The sequence below is a fragment of the Dromiciops gliroides genome, chromosome 3, assembly GCF_019393635.1.
Source record: "Dromiciops gliroides isolate mDroGli1 chromosome 3, mDroGli1.pri, whole genome shotgun sequence".
NCBI classification, from domain to species: domain Eukaryota; kingdom Metazoa; phylum Chordata; class Mammalia; order Microbiotheria; family Microbiotheriidae; genus Dromiciops; species Dromiciops gliroides.
The window spans coordinates 283,046,877-283,063,248 of record NC_057863.1 but is presented as its reverse complement, the minus strand read 5'-3'; the positions used below and the strand labels follow the sequence as shown (position 1 = coordinate 283,063,248).

Sequence of the window (16,372 nt, the reverse complement as noted above, 5' to 3'; positions counted from 1 at the left end):
GGACAAACATATAATCTGGTGAGAGAAATTATTATTTCTCTCATATTAATAACCATTTACCATTGAGTATATCCAGGATTTTTTCCCTATCTATTTCTTCATTCTCTACTAAGTTGAATCAGTCTCTGAAGAATAGGGCTCATGATGAGATTGGATTTAACAGTCTCCTCAATCTTATTCAGACCCCAGCCAACTAGAAAAGTTTTAGATCTGATCAAATGATAAAGATATTTTAGTCCAGGTGAAATCAGAGCCATTGTAATAGAGGTGAAGCCCCTTTGTCTGGATTACCCTAGGTAGAAGTGGTATGAGTGACCAGTGCCTCTAATCCCCCAGCCTCTCATTAGAATAGGTCCACAACTCATTATAATATTAATTCTTCTCACTCACCATTAACTGAAAGAGTTGATTGCAGTCTGTCAAGAACAGGATTCTTCCAAAGGCATGTGAATGTCAATAGGCCACCATGATCTGTCTTTGGCCAAATGACCAATCCTTTTATCAATTACTCACTAGTCATAATTAATAAAATGGATAATTATCCAGAAATTATGTCTCTCAAGCTTTTCACACATCATACTGGGAAAGATTGGAGACTGGGCAAGGAGATGTCAGTGAGGCAAAAGCCAAATGCCAGTATGATCTCCAGAATCTCATAGACTTAAAAGGGCCAGAGAAGGGGACAAAGACTATGCACAAGGTGACTACACACCAGGAGGAGACAAATAGGGGGCCAAGGGCAGTGACTGAATAGGACCATGGGAATATAGAGACCAAAGTCAGGGATTGAAGCAGAGATTGAACCATAATCCCATATACCAGTCCAGCTCTCTGTCCCAGTAGGGTTTGTAGAAGATGACAGGGAATAGGAATAGGAACTAGCCACCCCATTAAAAGTTGTAGCAGAACACTATCAAACATATTCAGATTGTACCGGGGACAATACATAACTTACCTCCATTCACAAATGCAAGAGAGTATAAAGCCAGGCACTGACACAAAGTCCCAATCCAGAAACTGGAGCCAGAGATAGGAATAAATGGAAGACAACTCAGAATACAATAAAGAAATAATATGGGTTAGGGGTAGCTAGGTGGCACAGTGGATAAAGTACCAGCCCTGGATTCAGGAGGACCCGAGTTCAAATACAACCTCAGACACTTGACACGTACTAGCTGTGTGACCTGGGACAAGTCACTTAACCCTCGTTGCCCCTCAAAAAAGTTTTTTAATCAAGGAAATAATATGGGTTAAGAGATTCTCAATACCTAAAGTGCAAAGAACAGAATAATTTTACAATTAAGTACAAGCAGAATGTCCAAATAAAAGAATGCTTTACTATCTCAATAGTAATAGTGGGAAAGTCAGAGTACTCCTTGTTCTTCTTTGCCACTTCCAGACTCTCTACCACAATCACATAATGATCTCTCCTCCCTTGAGGTGCATTTAATCCAAATTTATCACACAATCAAGATTCTAGTAGCTGATACCTACCAAAACCCAAGACATCCTCCTTCCTTCCTCAAGGTTCACTATCTGGTCCAAATCCTCCTTTCCAAATCCTGCCCTCATAATTGAGAACTTCAATGTATATCAAATACCTAACTTCCCAGTTCCTGATCATTTAATTTTCATTGCCCAAGCCTTCACTTCACCTCATCTGCACACAAACATGACCATACGCTTAATCTTGCCATTGTCTACAAATTTCCCACTTCCATGTTCACTTGACCTCTTTGGTTCTCAGTTCTCTCAGATCTTAAATGAGGATGATAATAGTAGTTTGTACTTCGGAAATGTTGTAAAAATCCAGTTTTTAAAAAATGTATATAAAACATTATATAAATGTGTAGGAGAAGGAGGACTAATAGTAGTGGTATAGGCTCTTGTTTCTATCTACCAATAATAATTAATATCCTCCTAACAGATCCTGCCACCTCCATTCTTTATTGATCTCATCATGTCACACCTTTGATCAAAAATCCTCAGAGACCAACCACTTCAATGGCACTAAACAAAATTCACCCTGTCATCACCTCTCCCTCTTAGAATTCCTAGTTTCTTTCAAGTCTCAATTCTTGTGCTACTTCCTATGGCAAGCCTTTCCTGATTCCCTTAGCTAAGTACTCTTTCCTTATCACTCAAACTGATTTACTGACTTGTATCATATGTATCTGTTTCTAAGTTACATTCCCCCAGCAAAAATGTAAGCCCCTTAAGGTTAGGCCCTATTCTTCATCTTGAGTTTGCATTTCCAGTGCCTAGCAGAGTGTATGTTTAACCATTTAGGAAATACTTGTTGGATTGGAGGATGTGATAGGAAGGAATAAATTACTAATATTATGTTACAGAACCTTCCATACAAAGGTTATTTAAAAATAAAAGGAGCATAGAGCATAGATTTTTTGTTTAATCTTGGTAAATGCAAATAGTTTCCCCTCTTATTACTCCCCATGCAGAGCTAAAATTCCTTACATATTATAATTAGTTTTTGTGATAGGGACAGCATCTACTAGGATCCCAGCCAATGTGGAAAGCACCCTAGTAGATGGTTTGCCTAGCCAAAAGCAAACTTACTAACAACACCTAATAAAGCTGAGTCAAAATTAATTTGTTAGCTATATGAACCATTAACTGTTCTGGCTGTTTGCACACATATGTCTTTAATGCTTATTTCCAAGAACTTTGGAAAGAGGCAATAGCCATTAAATATATTATGTGAATCAACATTCACAGCCTGCTGATAACCAAAATTTTAAAACTCCAACTGTGATGGCATAAAGACATTTAGAAAAAAAAATAAGCTCATTTTCATTAAACTGTTTCTTCTATTTGGTATTACAATTGACGTTAGAATATAGCCAGCATCTCTCTTTCATTATGCCCTCTGTTCTTTTCCCTCTATATTTTCATTTGGTGTTCTCATCAGTTCCAATGAATTCATTTACCATCTCTGTGCCTGTGATCCTCAAATCTACTTTTCCTGCACCAATCTCTCTACTGACCTCCAATCCCACAATTCCATCTGCCTTTCGGACTTTTCAAATTGGATATCCAGCAGACATCTTAGATTCAATATAGACCCAACAGAACTCATCTTTCCCCTTTAATCTTCCACATCCTACCTTCCCAATTGCTATAGAAGACTGCACCATCTCCCCAGTCCCTCACGCTAACACACATCTTTCATTCCTCATTCTCTCTCATCCTCCATAAAATCCATTGCCAAGGCCTGTTGATTTCACAGTTGCAACATCTCTTAAATACACGTCCTTCTGTCCTCTGACACTGCCACCAGTCTAAATCAGCCCTCATCACCTCATGTCTGGACTGTTGGAATAGCCTGTCCACCCCAATCCAATGAATATTCAAAACAGAACTGATTATTTTTACCTCCAAATCCACTCTTCTTCTGCCCTTTCACTTTTCTGTCAAAAGCACTGCTTTCCTTCCAGTCTTCTGGTTTCTTTCCCTTGGTGTTATATTTGACTCCTCAGTTGTCAAATCTCATAGATTCTATCCTCCAACATCATTTATTTCCATTCCCTTCTCTTCACTTACACAGTCTAGTTCTCACCTGGATTATTGCCACTGTCTTCTAATCAGACTTTGGCTTCTAGTCTCTATTCATCTCCAATCCATCCTTTGTTCAGTGACTAAAACATTTTTCCCAAGACAAATCAATGTTATTCTCCTACTCAAGAAACTTCAGTGGCTCCCTGAGGCCTTAAAAATAAAATACAAACTCCTCTGTCATTTAAAGTCCTTCCTTCACAAGCTGTTTCCTGCCTACTTCTTCAGGCTTATCCACATAGCTCCCTTTAAATATAACACATTACATTCAAATTTCCAATTTGCTGTTCCCTGAATTTAGCACTCAGTCTCCTACTTTCATACATACTGTTGGACAGAACATCTCCTATACACAAAATCCACCCTCTCATCACCTCTCCCTCTTAGAATTCCTAGTTTCAAGTCTCAATTCATGTGCTATTTCCTATGGCAAGCCTTTCCTGATTCCCTTAGCTAAGTACTCTTTCCTTATCACTCAGACTGATTTACTGACTTGTGTCATATGTATCTGTTTCTAAGTTACATTCCCCCAGTAAAAATGTAAGCCCCTTGAGGTTAGGCCCTATTCTTCATCTTGAGTTTGCATTTCCAGTGCCTAGCAGAGTGTATGTTTAACCATTTAGGAAATACTTGTCGGATTGGAGGATGTGATAGGAAGGAATAAATTACTAATATTGTGTTACAGAACCTTCCATACAAAGGGTATTTAAAAATAAAAGGAGTATCTATTTTTCCTATATGACTTTTAGGTGGTTAGTCTTAACTTATATAGAGTCACTGATATCTCAAGAAACCTTTTAAACATGATTTCTGCCAGACATCTCAGTTTGCTCTAAAGCTAGTCCAAAAAATATGAGTTAAACATGTAAGATATATATACTAATCAATCACATTTCCCTAGCTTATTTTTAAGTATGTCATGTCTACTGCATATGTCACAGTGATTATCATTATGATTGGCCTTCTACAATGAATATTATATAAATATCTATCAAAAGGAAAGAGAAAAACTTCCAATTTTCATAAAAATATGTATATAAGAACAAAGTCATTGCATAGAAGTAGTGCATCTATAATAAAAATGAAGGCTTCAAAATATTCCTGACATTTTAAAGTATAATTTTATAATAAAATTCTACTAGTGGAAAATTAATTTAAATAATCCTATTTAAATTTTGAAATATTTTTCATTGATTCTTTTTTAAATCTTGGTAATTTTTTCTGTGAAGCAATTAAAATGTTCAAACTTCACATAAAACTTGACAGGATTAAATGTCATTAAGCAGTCAAGATACATGAAATTAGGGATATTAAATAAAATAGCTAGATGAATTTAATAAATGTAATTAAATTAATAGAAGACATAATTAGTATCAAGCTTAAGAGAAATCTAAGAAGTTATTTTCTTCAATTATCCAATTTTTTGTCCTCTTCTTTCCAAGATTTGTAAACTATTTTCTTTTACCACAAGACCCTTTCTATAATTAGAATAATTTGATTTTTCAGACCTCTTTATGCTAGAAGATGCCAGATCATATTTGATTATGAGAAATAAGTTTCAAGAAATAATACTATTAAAATAAACCAATAAAAACAAAAACAAAAAACAAATTAAGAAGATAGTGAGTAACAAATAAAGTAGACTTTACACAGAGATTACTTGTACTCCTTTCATTCACTTATCAACACTTTGCAGCCTGACTTCCAAACTAATCACTCTATTGATACTGCTCTCTCCAAAGTTACCATTGATCTCTTTATTGTCAAGTCCATTGACCTTTTCTCAATCTTTATCCTTATTGACCATTCTGTAGCATATGACATTTTTGGCACTCTTTTCCCAGAAAGGTTTTCTGGGTTTTTGTGACACTGCTGTCTCTTAGTTCTTTTAAATATTGGACAACTCCTCAGTTCCCTTTCCTGTACAATTTTCTATGTTCCATCACCAAACTGTAGATATACTCTAAGACTCTATTGACTCTCTTCTCTTTTTTCTCTACACATTCTCTCTTGGTGGCCTTATCAGCTCCCATAGGTTCAATTATTGCCTGTTGTTTCCCCAGATGGAATGTAAGCCCTTGAGGAAAATCACAGTCTCCTTTCTTGTATTTCTAGAATCTACCATAGTAAATGTAAAAAATACTGGATTGGATGGCAAGTTTAAAATTAAAATTATATGGGAGATAGCTAAGTGGCGCAGTGGATAAAGTACTGGCCCTGGATTCAAGAGGACCTGAGTTCAAATCCAGTCTCAGACACTTGACACTTACTAGCTGTGTGACCCTGGGCAATTCACTTAACCCCCAGTGTCCTCAAAAAAAAAAAGAAAAGAAAAGAAAAGAAAAGAAAAAAATTATATGGCTCCACTAATTTGAGAGTTGGAAATTTATACTGTAAAATCTGAAGTTGAAAGGTAAAGATCAGAACGTGTGATCTCCTTCACCTTGTAATATTCCCAAACTAAGATGATGGTCACATAGGTAGCAAAACTATAACTGGGGTGGGACCATTGTGGCTTTGTCCCAAAGCATGGAGTTTAGAGAGTGCTGACAGAATTTGTGATCATTCAGTAATGTAGGGGCAGGGGGTAATAACTTTATCATTTAGTTAGCAAAAAATAAATAGAAAACTATCAGATAATAGTGTTGAGCTCCACACCCCCCCCCAACCCTGCCCTAATGACCAAATATAGACAATTTCCCAGGGTTTCTGTGTTTACCACAGTTCCTCCACTTAAGATAAGCTTCCTGTTGCTTGTGGGTTGTGAGTGTGGATTATGATATTTGCCCTAGGAGCAAAAATTCCTAGTAATGACTTTGACAGGCAACTGCTAAAACAGAGCCAATATGCACCTCCTCTCCCTACCCCTTACTCTTTCCTGCCACAGACACTATAATAGAATAGAAAGGTCACAGTGTAGTAGAATAAAATGCTGACCTTAGAATCCCAAAAGCCTAGGTGCAAATTCTCATTCTTAAAATACCTATGAGTTTGATAAGGTCACTTAATTTGAGGCCACTTCAATTTCCTTATCTATAAAATCAGGCAGTTAGACTCAATGATTTCTAAGGTCATTTCCAAGTCTAAAATTCTGAGTCTAAAGTTAGCAAATACAGAAAACAAAATGTGTTCTATTGTGAAAGGATCATAGATTTAGAGCTAAAGGAACCTTAAGGTCATCTAGTAAAAAATCTTCATTTTACATTTGAAGTAAATTGGTCAAGCTCACAGGTAGAATTCAATCGCGGGTGCCATAACTCCAAATCCAGCATCCTTTCTATGACAGAGTGCTGACTATCTCTTCTTATTGACTGGGAATCAATAAGAACACATAGGCTCTCATCACCTAAATTTATCACCTACAGTATCAGCTTTCAGTCTGCAGATTTGCCAAAACTAAGAGTCCACATTAAATCCTAAAGAACATTCAACATTGCAGGGCAAACACTTCCAACTAGATTATTTTCAGAACGCTAGACCACTAAGACTAAGTGATAAAAGCAAAGAAATGGAATGTTTTTGGTTTATTAGTTGTCTTCTAAATTACTATTTAATTTCAGTAACACGAAATTTTATGTCCTCCTTTGTGAGAGATAAAAACTCAGTAAATTGATGCCATAATTCGGTGACTTTATGAATAATGCCATACTCAGCGATTATTTTCTTTACAGAATGTACACATGCTTACTATTACCTTCCATTATTCCAGGAAGGAGAAATCAGAACAATTCCTTTTTTTTTTTTAGGAAACAGAAATGGGCCTCACAGAAGCATTACTTCTTTTATCTTTACAGCTGCTTCTTTCTCTCTGAGAAACTTCATGGTAGGGAGTAGAAGAGTAATTAAACATTTACCAGATTTTCCACTTCTTGGAACCATAAAATGTACCCCAGTTACAATGTATCATCCGGTTTCAAGACCCTACTCTAATGTTAGCCGCCAACAATTCATGCTCCAGGAGCTGAAATCAGGACATCCAGGGTATATTCGGGACTCTGCCATTAAGCTAGTTGTCTCACCTTAGGCAAGTCACCACTGGGCTTCAGTTTCTTATTCTGCAAAATGAAGTGGTCACACTGGACTGTACCTAAGAATGTCTTCAATCTCTGAGGTGACTGTCCTCATTATTCCATGGTGCACAACAATTGGACTGGAGCAATAACTAGATAGAGTTCTCAAAGAAAGAAGACCCAGTGGACTCCTATACCTCCTATTCCATTCAAAGAATAACAAATGCTTCTTAGTTTGCTCTAACAACTTAGCTACATTATGCCTTTCAAAGAAATTCAAAACTTTTTAATCATCTATGAAATCACATGCCCGATGCCTTTCCCTATCTCTATGTAATCCTAACTTTCTAGGTAAGTATATAAAAAGCAGATGCTAATTTAATTTATATTTTTTGCAGTTGAAGAAATTAGGGTATGAAGGAATTTTGTAACCACATTTATTCATACCAGATTCATGATTTTATCACTGTAGAAAGTATCCCATGAGAAATTTCCTCTATACATAAAGCCTGGCACTGTTTCCAAAACGCAAAAGTTTTCTGCCGCATACTGAGAGGCTGGGCAGCTGAGGGGTATAATGAATAGAGTATTGGACTTCAAACCAGGAAGACTTATTTTTCTGAGTTCAAATCCAGCCTCAGATTCTTACTATCTGTGTGACCCTGGGGATCTCACTTAGCCTTAATTGCCTCAATTTCTCATCTATAAAATGAGCCGGAGAAGGAAATACAAAACTACTCCAGTCTCATTGCCAAGAAAACACCAAATGGGGTCATGAAGAATGAGACACAATTGAAACAATTAAACAATAACTGAGAGATTAAATGAATGGCTGAGGGTTATGGTTCGGATGTGTCAAAGGTGAGAGTTGGACCCAAGTCTCCTGGTCCCAAGGCCACTTCTTTTTTTTGTTGTTTCTTTTTGTTTTGTTTTGTTTTGTGTTTTGCAGGGCAATGGGGGTTAAGTGACTTGCCCACGGTCACACAGCTAGTTAAGTGTCAAGTGTCTGAGGCTGGATTTGAATTCAGGTCCTCCTGAATCCAAAGCCAGTGCTTTATCCACTTCGCCACCTAGCTGCCCCGCCAAGGCCACTTCTTTATCCCAGACTTTGCCTCTCATTAAGAACTTCATAAAGCCTAAGACATGCATCTGCATCATTCCCTTACAGCCTTTTCTAGACTATTCAAAATTTCCTGTGCCTTCATTAATATGAATTTATTTGGACAAATCAATTTTAACAGACACAAACGGAACTCAAAATCAGTCAACTAAGAGTAAAATGTATTTGCAATAAAGGCTTCTACATCAATGAGTTAATGTATAGGTCAGTCTTTGGTGTTTCTTTATTGCATGTTGTTTTATTGAATCATTTTTTAAAATCATTAATTCTTAAGTTAGTAATTATGCCTATCTATTATTTTAATGAGAGGAAGCATAGCAAGGTTTATTAAGTAGTAAAAAGGTTTATGACCCCATAACAAGATTTGATAACCTACTTCTTCATTATATAGAAAAGTTTTTAAAATTTAGCATTATATCATCTTATATTTAGTTATCAGACTCAATAGGTTTTTTAAATCCTTTGAGGATTGAGGACAAACTTCATGAATATTCCTCTAAATATGATATATTACAATGTTACCTACCGTTATAAGATTTATTGAGGTACAAGATATAAATTAATTATTTACATTTTAAGCTGTTAAAGTATTCAGTTATCTCTTGTTTACAGGTAATTCTGTTTTCAGGGCAGATAAACAAGTTACAGGGAATCATGATTCAGGCAAGAACTTTAAACCAATTTTTTTCCTTACTACTCCATTCTTGAAACAAGTAGACTAAAGTTAATGAGTCTAACAGCCAGCCGATAAACATTTATTAAGCACTTACTTTGTGTCAATACTGTGCTAAGTACTGGGGATACCAAAAAATGCCCCCCCCAAAAAAAAACAACCATGTTATAGCATGCATATAACAGGAATAAAAAAAATAAGATAAATGCAGGATACATTGGATACAACCAACAGAGGGAAAATATTAAGATTATGAAGGATGTGTGGGGTAGCTAGGTGGCACAGTGGATAAAGCACCAGCCTTGAATTCAGGAGGACCCGCATTCAAATCCAGCCTCAGACACTTGACATTTACTAGCTGTGTGACCCTGGTCAAGTCACTTAACCCCCATTGCCCCACCAAAAAAAAAAAGATTATGAAGGATGTGAAAGGCTTTTTATAGAACAAAGATAGGACCTTAGGTGAGACTTGAAAGAAGTCAAAGAAGCCTGGAGGTAGAGACAAGTTAGGAGGCAGTTCCAAGCATGGCAGACAACTAATGAATGTGCAAGGAGTCAGTAGATGGAGTGTCTGTTTCAAGGAACAGCAAGGAGGCCTTTACCTTTTCTATAGCATACACTCTGTTGACCACCTTCTTCCATAGACTTTCTCCTCTTTTTTCATAAAAATACTCTCTCTTAGTTTTCCTCCTTCATTTTCACCCACTCTTCCTCCTCAGACTGCTTTGCTAAACCATTTTTCATATTATTCCCTCTAACTTTGTGTATGCCCCAAGGGTCTATCCTGAATATTCTTCTTTTTCTTTACAGTGTCCCTTCAGACCTCATCCACTCCCATGAGTTTAATTATCATCTCTATATAAAGACCTTCTAGATGTATATATCTAACCCTCAAATCTCTCTGTAGCTTCAATATCATATCACCAACTGCCTATTAGGCTAGATTTAAAATAATGTCCTAAAGGCACTTCAAACTCAACATATTTAAAATTAAATTTTCCCACAAAAGCCTGCCCCTTTCTTCTGAATTATACTTCTGAATAAGACAGGCTTCCAACCTTGGAGTAATTCTCAACTTCTCATTCTCTCTCACTCCACGAATCCAATCAATTGCCAAGACTTACTGATTCAGCCTCCATGCCATTTCTTTTTTTTCATGCCATCTCTTGAAACTACCTGCTACTTCCCACTCAAATGACTACCTTCCCTATTTCAGGCTTTGAGCACCTCTCACCTAGAAAGTTATGATAAATACTTTCTGGCCTCCCTAAAGCTAGTGTCTCTCATCTCCAATCTATTCTCCACATAGCAGCCCAGGTGAATTTCCTAAAGCACAAATCTAATCACTGAAATACCTAATAAACTCCACTGGTTCCTTATTACCTCTAGGATCAAATGCAAACTCCTGTGTTTGGCATTTAAAGTACTGTGTAGCCTGACTCCATCCAGCCTACCTTTATAAACTTATGTATTATTCCCCTTCACACACTTTATGGTCCAGTCAAACAGGCCTTCTTGCTATTTCTTACACATAATATTCTGCCTCCCAATACTCCATGCCATTGCACTACCTTGGAATTCACTCCCTGATTACTTTTACCTTTTCTTCAAAGCTAACCTTATGCTTTCTGAACAAAACTCTCCCAGGTCCCTCCAGTTTCTGGTGCCTCCCACCACAAAATTACTTTGTATTAATTTTGTATGTTATTGTGTGTATACATATGGAGAGAGACAGAGACAGACAGAGAGAAAGGAGGAGGAGAAGGAGTATGAATTTACGGGACCATTTCTTTTTGTATTTGTATCCATGGTCCTTATCACAGAGCATGACACAGTAATTATTCAAGAAATGCTTGCTGATTGAGTGATTCTTGAATGAAGAATTTCAACAGACAGACACAAAATAGAAGGTAAAATAAATATACTACAAATTAAAATGTTTTCATTTTCATTTTGCCATATCAAAGATTCTTAAATTTCTTTTATAATCTACCACTGATTAAAAAATAATTAGAAGAAAGTACAGCTTACAATTTTTTGCTGCTTTTCTCAATAATGATCCTGAAAGCAAAGTTATATTTTAGGCTTTATCTTATAATATTAAATGGTATATTGTTAGGAATTTTTTCTAACTTTATAATATTCTTTCCCTTTGATAAGCACATCAGTGCCAAAAATAATCCATATTTAAACACCTTACCAATTATTTTCTTCATCCAAGAATAGCACATCAGCTGAAAAAGACACTGGCTTCATTGATTTGAAACTGATGTGAGAAATTAGTCCTGTATTTATTCCATCTGGTGAGACTTCAATATCTTTGCCATTTGGAAAATCCACAGAAAGGACATCTATCATAACACCATCATAAAGCTTAATTGTTGGAACTCGGGCATAGACTGCTGATTTCCTGTTTTCAAATGAATCATAACTGTTAGTTTGAAAGGACTAAATATTAGATTCTCTTTCATTTACCAATTTGCTTTGTACTATCATATCAATAATGCTCATGAACAAAATATTTACCAAGAAAGTTGACAATATTATTTTCTATGTATGCATTATAGTAGGATTATAACAACCTACTATAAATAAGCAAAATCACTATTCTAAATCTCCTTAGACTAACTAAAACTTCGCTGTATATCAACAAAGAAACCAGACATTTTAAGATTAGCATAATTATAAACATAACATTAGCCTTAACATTACTCTTCTTAAATATTTTTTAATATTTTATTTGGGACAATGAAAAATACTTCTACTTCTAAAATCTTAGTTTATTTTACCTGAAATGTTTATGTGTCTCTAACTAATTAAATAAATGAAATAAAGTTATAAAGGAAGAAAGAGAGGGAGGGAGGAAAAAAGCATTTATTAAGTACTTACTATGTGCTAAGTGCTGCAAATATCAACAGAAAATTAAAACAGTCTGCTCTCAAGGAACTCATATATAGAGGGATTCAGTTGCAATCTGAATGTAAAGTTTCCATGATCCTCAGGATTCAGCACAAAAGATGATATTAACATATTATCTTTCATGCCATTTACACTGATAAAACTGTATTAGTCTCTGATGTTGAACCAACTTTCCAAGCTTGGACCTTAGTAGCATGGATTTTCTTTTCTATGCTCTTGAAGCTACTGTATCGACAGAAGCAGGTGCCAGGCCACATCTCCTCATGCAGTGGTGGTGGTGGTGGTGGTGGTGGTGGTGGTGGTGGTGGTGGTGGTGGTGGTGGTGGTGGTGGTGGTGGTGGTGGTGGTGGTGGTGGTGGTGGTGGTGGTGGTGGTGGTGGTGGTGGTGGTGGTGGTGGTGGTGGTGGTGGTGGTGGTGGTGGTGGTGGTGGTGGTGGTGGTGGTGGTGGTTGTGGTGGTGGTGGTGGTGGTGGTGGTGGTGGTGGTGGTGGTGGTGGTGGTGGTGGTGGTGGTGGTGGTGGTGGTGGTGGTGGTGGTGGTGGTGGTGGTGGTGGTGGTGGTGGTGGTGGTGGTGGTGGTGGTGGTGGTGGTGGTGGTGGTGGTGGTGGTGGTGGTGGTGGTGGTGGTGGTGGTGGTGGTGGTGGTGGTGGTGGTGGTGGTGGTGGTGGTGGTGGTGGTGGTGGTGGTGGTGGTGGTGGTGGTGGTGGTGGTGGTGGTGGTGGTGGTGTTGGTGGTGGTGGTGGTGGTGGTGGTGGTGGTGGTGGTGGTGGTGGTGGTGGTGGTGGTGGTGGTGGTGGTGGTGGTGGTGGTGGTGGTGGTGGTGGTGGTGGTGGTGGTGGTGGTGGTGGTGGTGGTGGTGGTGGTGGTGGTGGTGGTGGTGGTGGTGGTGGTGGTGGTGGTGGTGGTGGTGGTGGTGGTGAGGGTGGTGGTGAGGGTGGTGGTGAGGGTGGTGGTGGTGAGGGTGGTGGTGGTGAGGGTGGTGGTGGTGAGGGTGGTGGTGAGGGTGGTGGTGGTGAGGGTGGTGGTGGTGAGGAAGGTGGTGGTGAGGAAGGTGGGCTCCTCCACAGTGATTTCTTCTCTTAGGGATGGCTATGGGGCCCAGGCTAGAAGCAGGATTATTCATGAGCAGGTTGGGGGAGGGAGGACTTCTATTCCTAAAGCTCTTGAAATCAAACCATCTGGATCCCAGGGAAGGACCTAGTGGTGGTGGTTTGCCTCTCCTAGTCAACCTGTCTCCCTTCTCCCTCATGATACCCTTCAGCTGGACTGACTTACCTGTCCCATTAGCCTGTTTTAGAACTCTTTATAAGAAGTAATTCATTCAAACAAAAGTTCATGGACAAATTTGTAATATTTTCATTGTTAATGCCAATTAACTTTGGAAAATTTTCAACTAGCCCTTGCAAATGAGGATATTTTTAAAAACAAAAAATCACAAGTTCAGGGGGCAGCTAGGTGGCTAAGTGGATAAATCACCAGCCCTGGAGTCAGGAGGACCTGAGTTCAAATCCTGCCTCAGACACTTAACACTTATTAGCTGTGTGACCCTGGGCAAGTCACTTAACCCCAATTGCCTCACTAAAAAAAAAAAATCACAAGTTCTAGTTTCCTATAGATTACTTACCTTCTCTATGTTCTAACACTCTCACAGTCATTTAAAAACATATATAAGCCATGGATATACAAAATTTCAAAAATAATTTAAATATCTGAAAATAGACATAAGTAAAGAAAAATATCTAATTCATACACTAATTGTTTTAGAAAAGGATTATTATCACCATTAACAGAATATTTGTTCTGTTGAAATATAATACTGCCAATATAGCCTTATGTAATCATATAATTGCATTGAATATAAAATTTTGTATATTAATATAAATATTAATACTAATATAAATGAATAAATAACTTTTTAAGCACTTACTATGTGCAAAGCATTGTGCTAGATTTGGGGGCTACAAATAAAAAAGCAAGGCAGTCTATGCTCTCAAGGAAGTCACATTCCAATGAGGGATACATATAGAAAGGTTCAGCTGCAAGTCCCATGGAAAAGTGCCACGATCATTAGGGGGCAGCAACAAGGCTGAGATGGCAATTTCTCTTCTTTAATGTCATTTCCATTGACAAAATCATGTCAGTTTATGGCGCTGAACCATTTGACAATGGCCAAGCCTTTTCTGATGAGAATTTTCTTTTTCTGGTCTTCAATAAATGTGACTGTAGTACCTACAGGAATAGTTGCAAGGCTGGATCTCTAGAGGGGATACTTCCTAGGATGATGCATGTAAGCAATGGGCTGGCAGCTTTGCTCTTCCAAAGGCTTTGGGGTTCAGAGTCCTGTACTGTTCACATAAGAATCTGCAGGGAGATGATAGTCAAGATGGTGATGGTTGTGGCTGTGCTTTCACTTGCCTGGTCTATGCTGTGTCCTGTCTTTCCCTTAGGGGACCCCACAGCTTCAGCTTGGCTAGCTTGCCTGTCCTGTATGTGGTGGTTGTTTGGCATTTGCTGGGGATGATTTATAACTAAGAGCACAGGCAACTGCTAGAACACAATTACAATGAGAAGAGGGAAAGGATAATGTTGAAACTAATTTTATTTACTCAATCTTGGCACTATTGCCATTTAGGCCTATATATGTTTATATAAGAATGTGTATGTCAATGAGAAGCAGTTGGTCATGAGAAGCAACGGATCAAAACTTGATAACTCTCCAAATACAATCAAGATGCATTCTAATTGCAATGCAAATATGGGAAAAATGAGGATGTGGAAATTGGGTGAAGGGGTAGGGGGAATATGGTTCAGGGGAAAGAAATGAGAGAGGCCCATGACTTTATTTTTTTTATGGGAAGAAACTCGATATGGTAAGCACCTAATGAAATTGATCGCATTTTAATGGACAGAAAAAGATTCTTTATTGATATAGGCATTATCCCTGAGCCGTGTCTATTCACCATCAGACTATCAACTCATCAAAGTTATGATGAGAATTTATGATAAACAAAAAGAATGATAATGAGAAAGCTGATAATAGATAATTTTAAATGATTTAACCCTGGATGACTTAAATAAGTTATTAAAAATCAAAAACGGGAAATAAATAACAGAAATAACATCAATGCTGACTATTATAATTTCATCTAAAACTTTTAAATCAATTACAACAGCAGGGAGAAGAAAAGAGCCCAGAAAGTACCTTAGTCAACAACATCTGAATTATTTGCCAAATGGAGAGAGATAACTGCCAAAGGCAATATCAGTTTAAACTATACACTCATCTGTAATATCTTACAAAGAAGAATGATGAATAATTATAATCAGTATTGCCTTCTAAAGCAGAGAGCAGTGGTAGAGAATAAAATGAATTTAAAGGAAAAAATATCAAAATTCTGGTATTTTTTTTGTAAAATATATAATAAAAGCAGGCCTATCTATGAGACATTATTTCTTATGTAATTCCTGTCCTGCCTCATAGTGGTGCTTAAAATGACAGTATGAGTGTAATGGGGGCTATCTTTATCTCCTTCTCCTATGAACTAGTCTTAGTGTGCCATTTCTGGTTCTGGTGATCATGTGGGTTATTTGGGGTCTATTTCTGGCCATGTGGTAGCCCAGGATTTTAGTTTATCTTGGCAAACCCTGAGTGATTACTGAGTCAACTCACCCACCACCTACATGACATCAGTAGAGGGTCAGGACTACATCAAAGAAAGAGAAATTTTTAGGTTGGCCTCTTAGCTGTGACTCTTAAATGTGGTAAGTAATGTCCTCTCTCTGGACTATCATGCAACCCCCTATATAATGTGGACCTGCTTAAGTGGCCTTGAGCCTAGGCTCTTGCCAGCCTTTTCATCTTTGTGTTTACTTTCCTACTTAAGGAGGTCCAGGCTTCAAGGTGATGTTGCTTGCGCATTTAGGCAGTCCAAAAGTCCTGGGTCCAACAAGGGAAGTGGCTAGTTGCAATACCTCAAAGAGTAGATGGACTGGCTTCAAGGAAAGCTTAAGCATCAGAGGAGGTGATTAATGGCAAAAGGAATGACCCAAGTCTGACTCATCAGCAGGCATATATAG

The 16,372-nt window shown here is 37.8% G+C and overlaps 1 protein-coding gene across 1 annotated transcript in view; it reads right to left on the bottom strand.

Annotated features, from left to right (window-relative positions):
- CFAP47 (cilia and flagella associated protein 47) overlaps nucleotides 1-16,372 on the bottom strand; it is an 849,402-nt gene that overhangs the window by 649,973 nt on the left and 183,057 nt on the right. Inside the window, 1 exon segment of the mRNA XM_043993472.1 lies at nucleotides 11,577-11,786. Coding sequence (XP_043849407.1) covers nucleotides 11,577-11,786 — 210 coding nt within the window.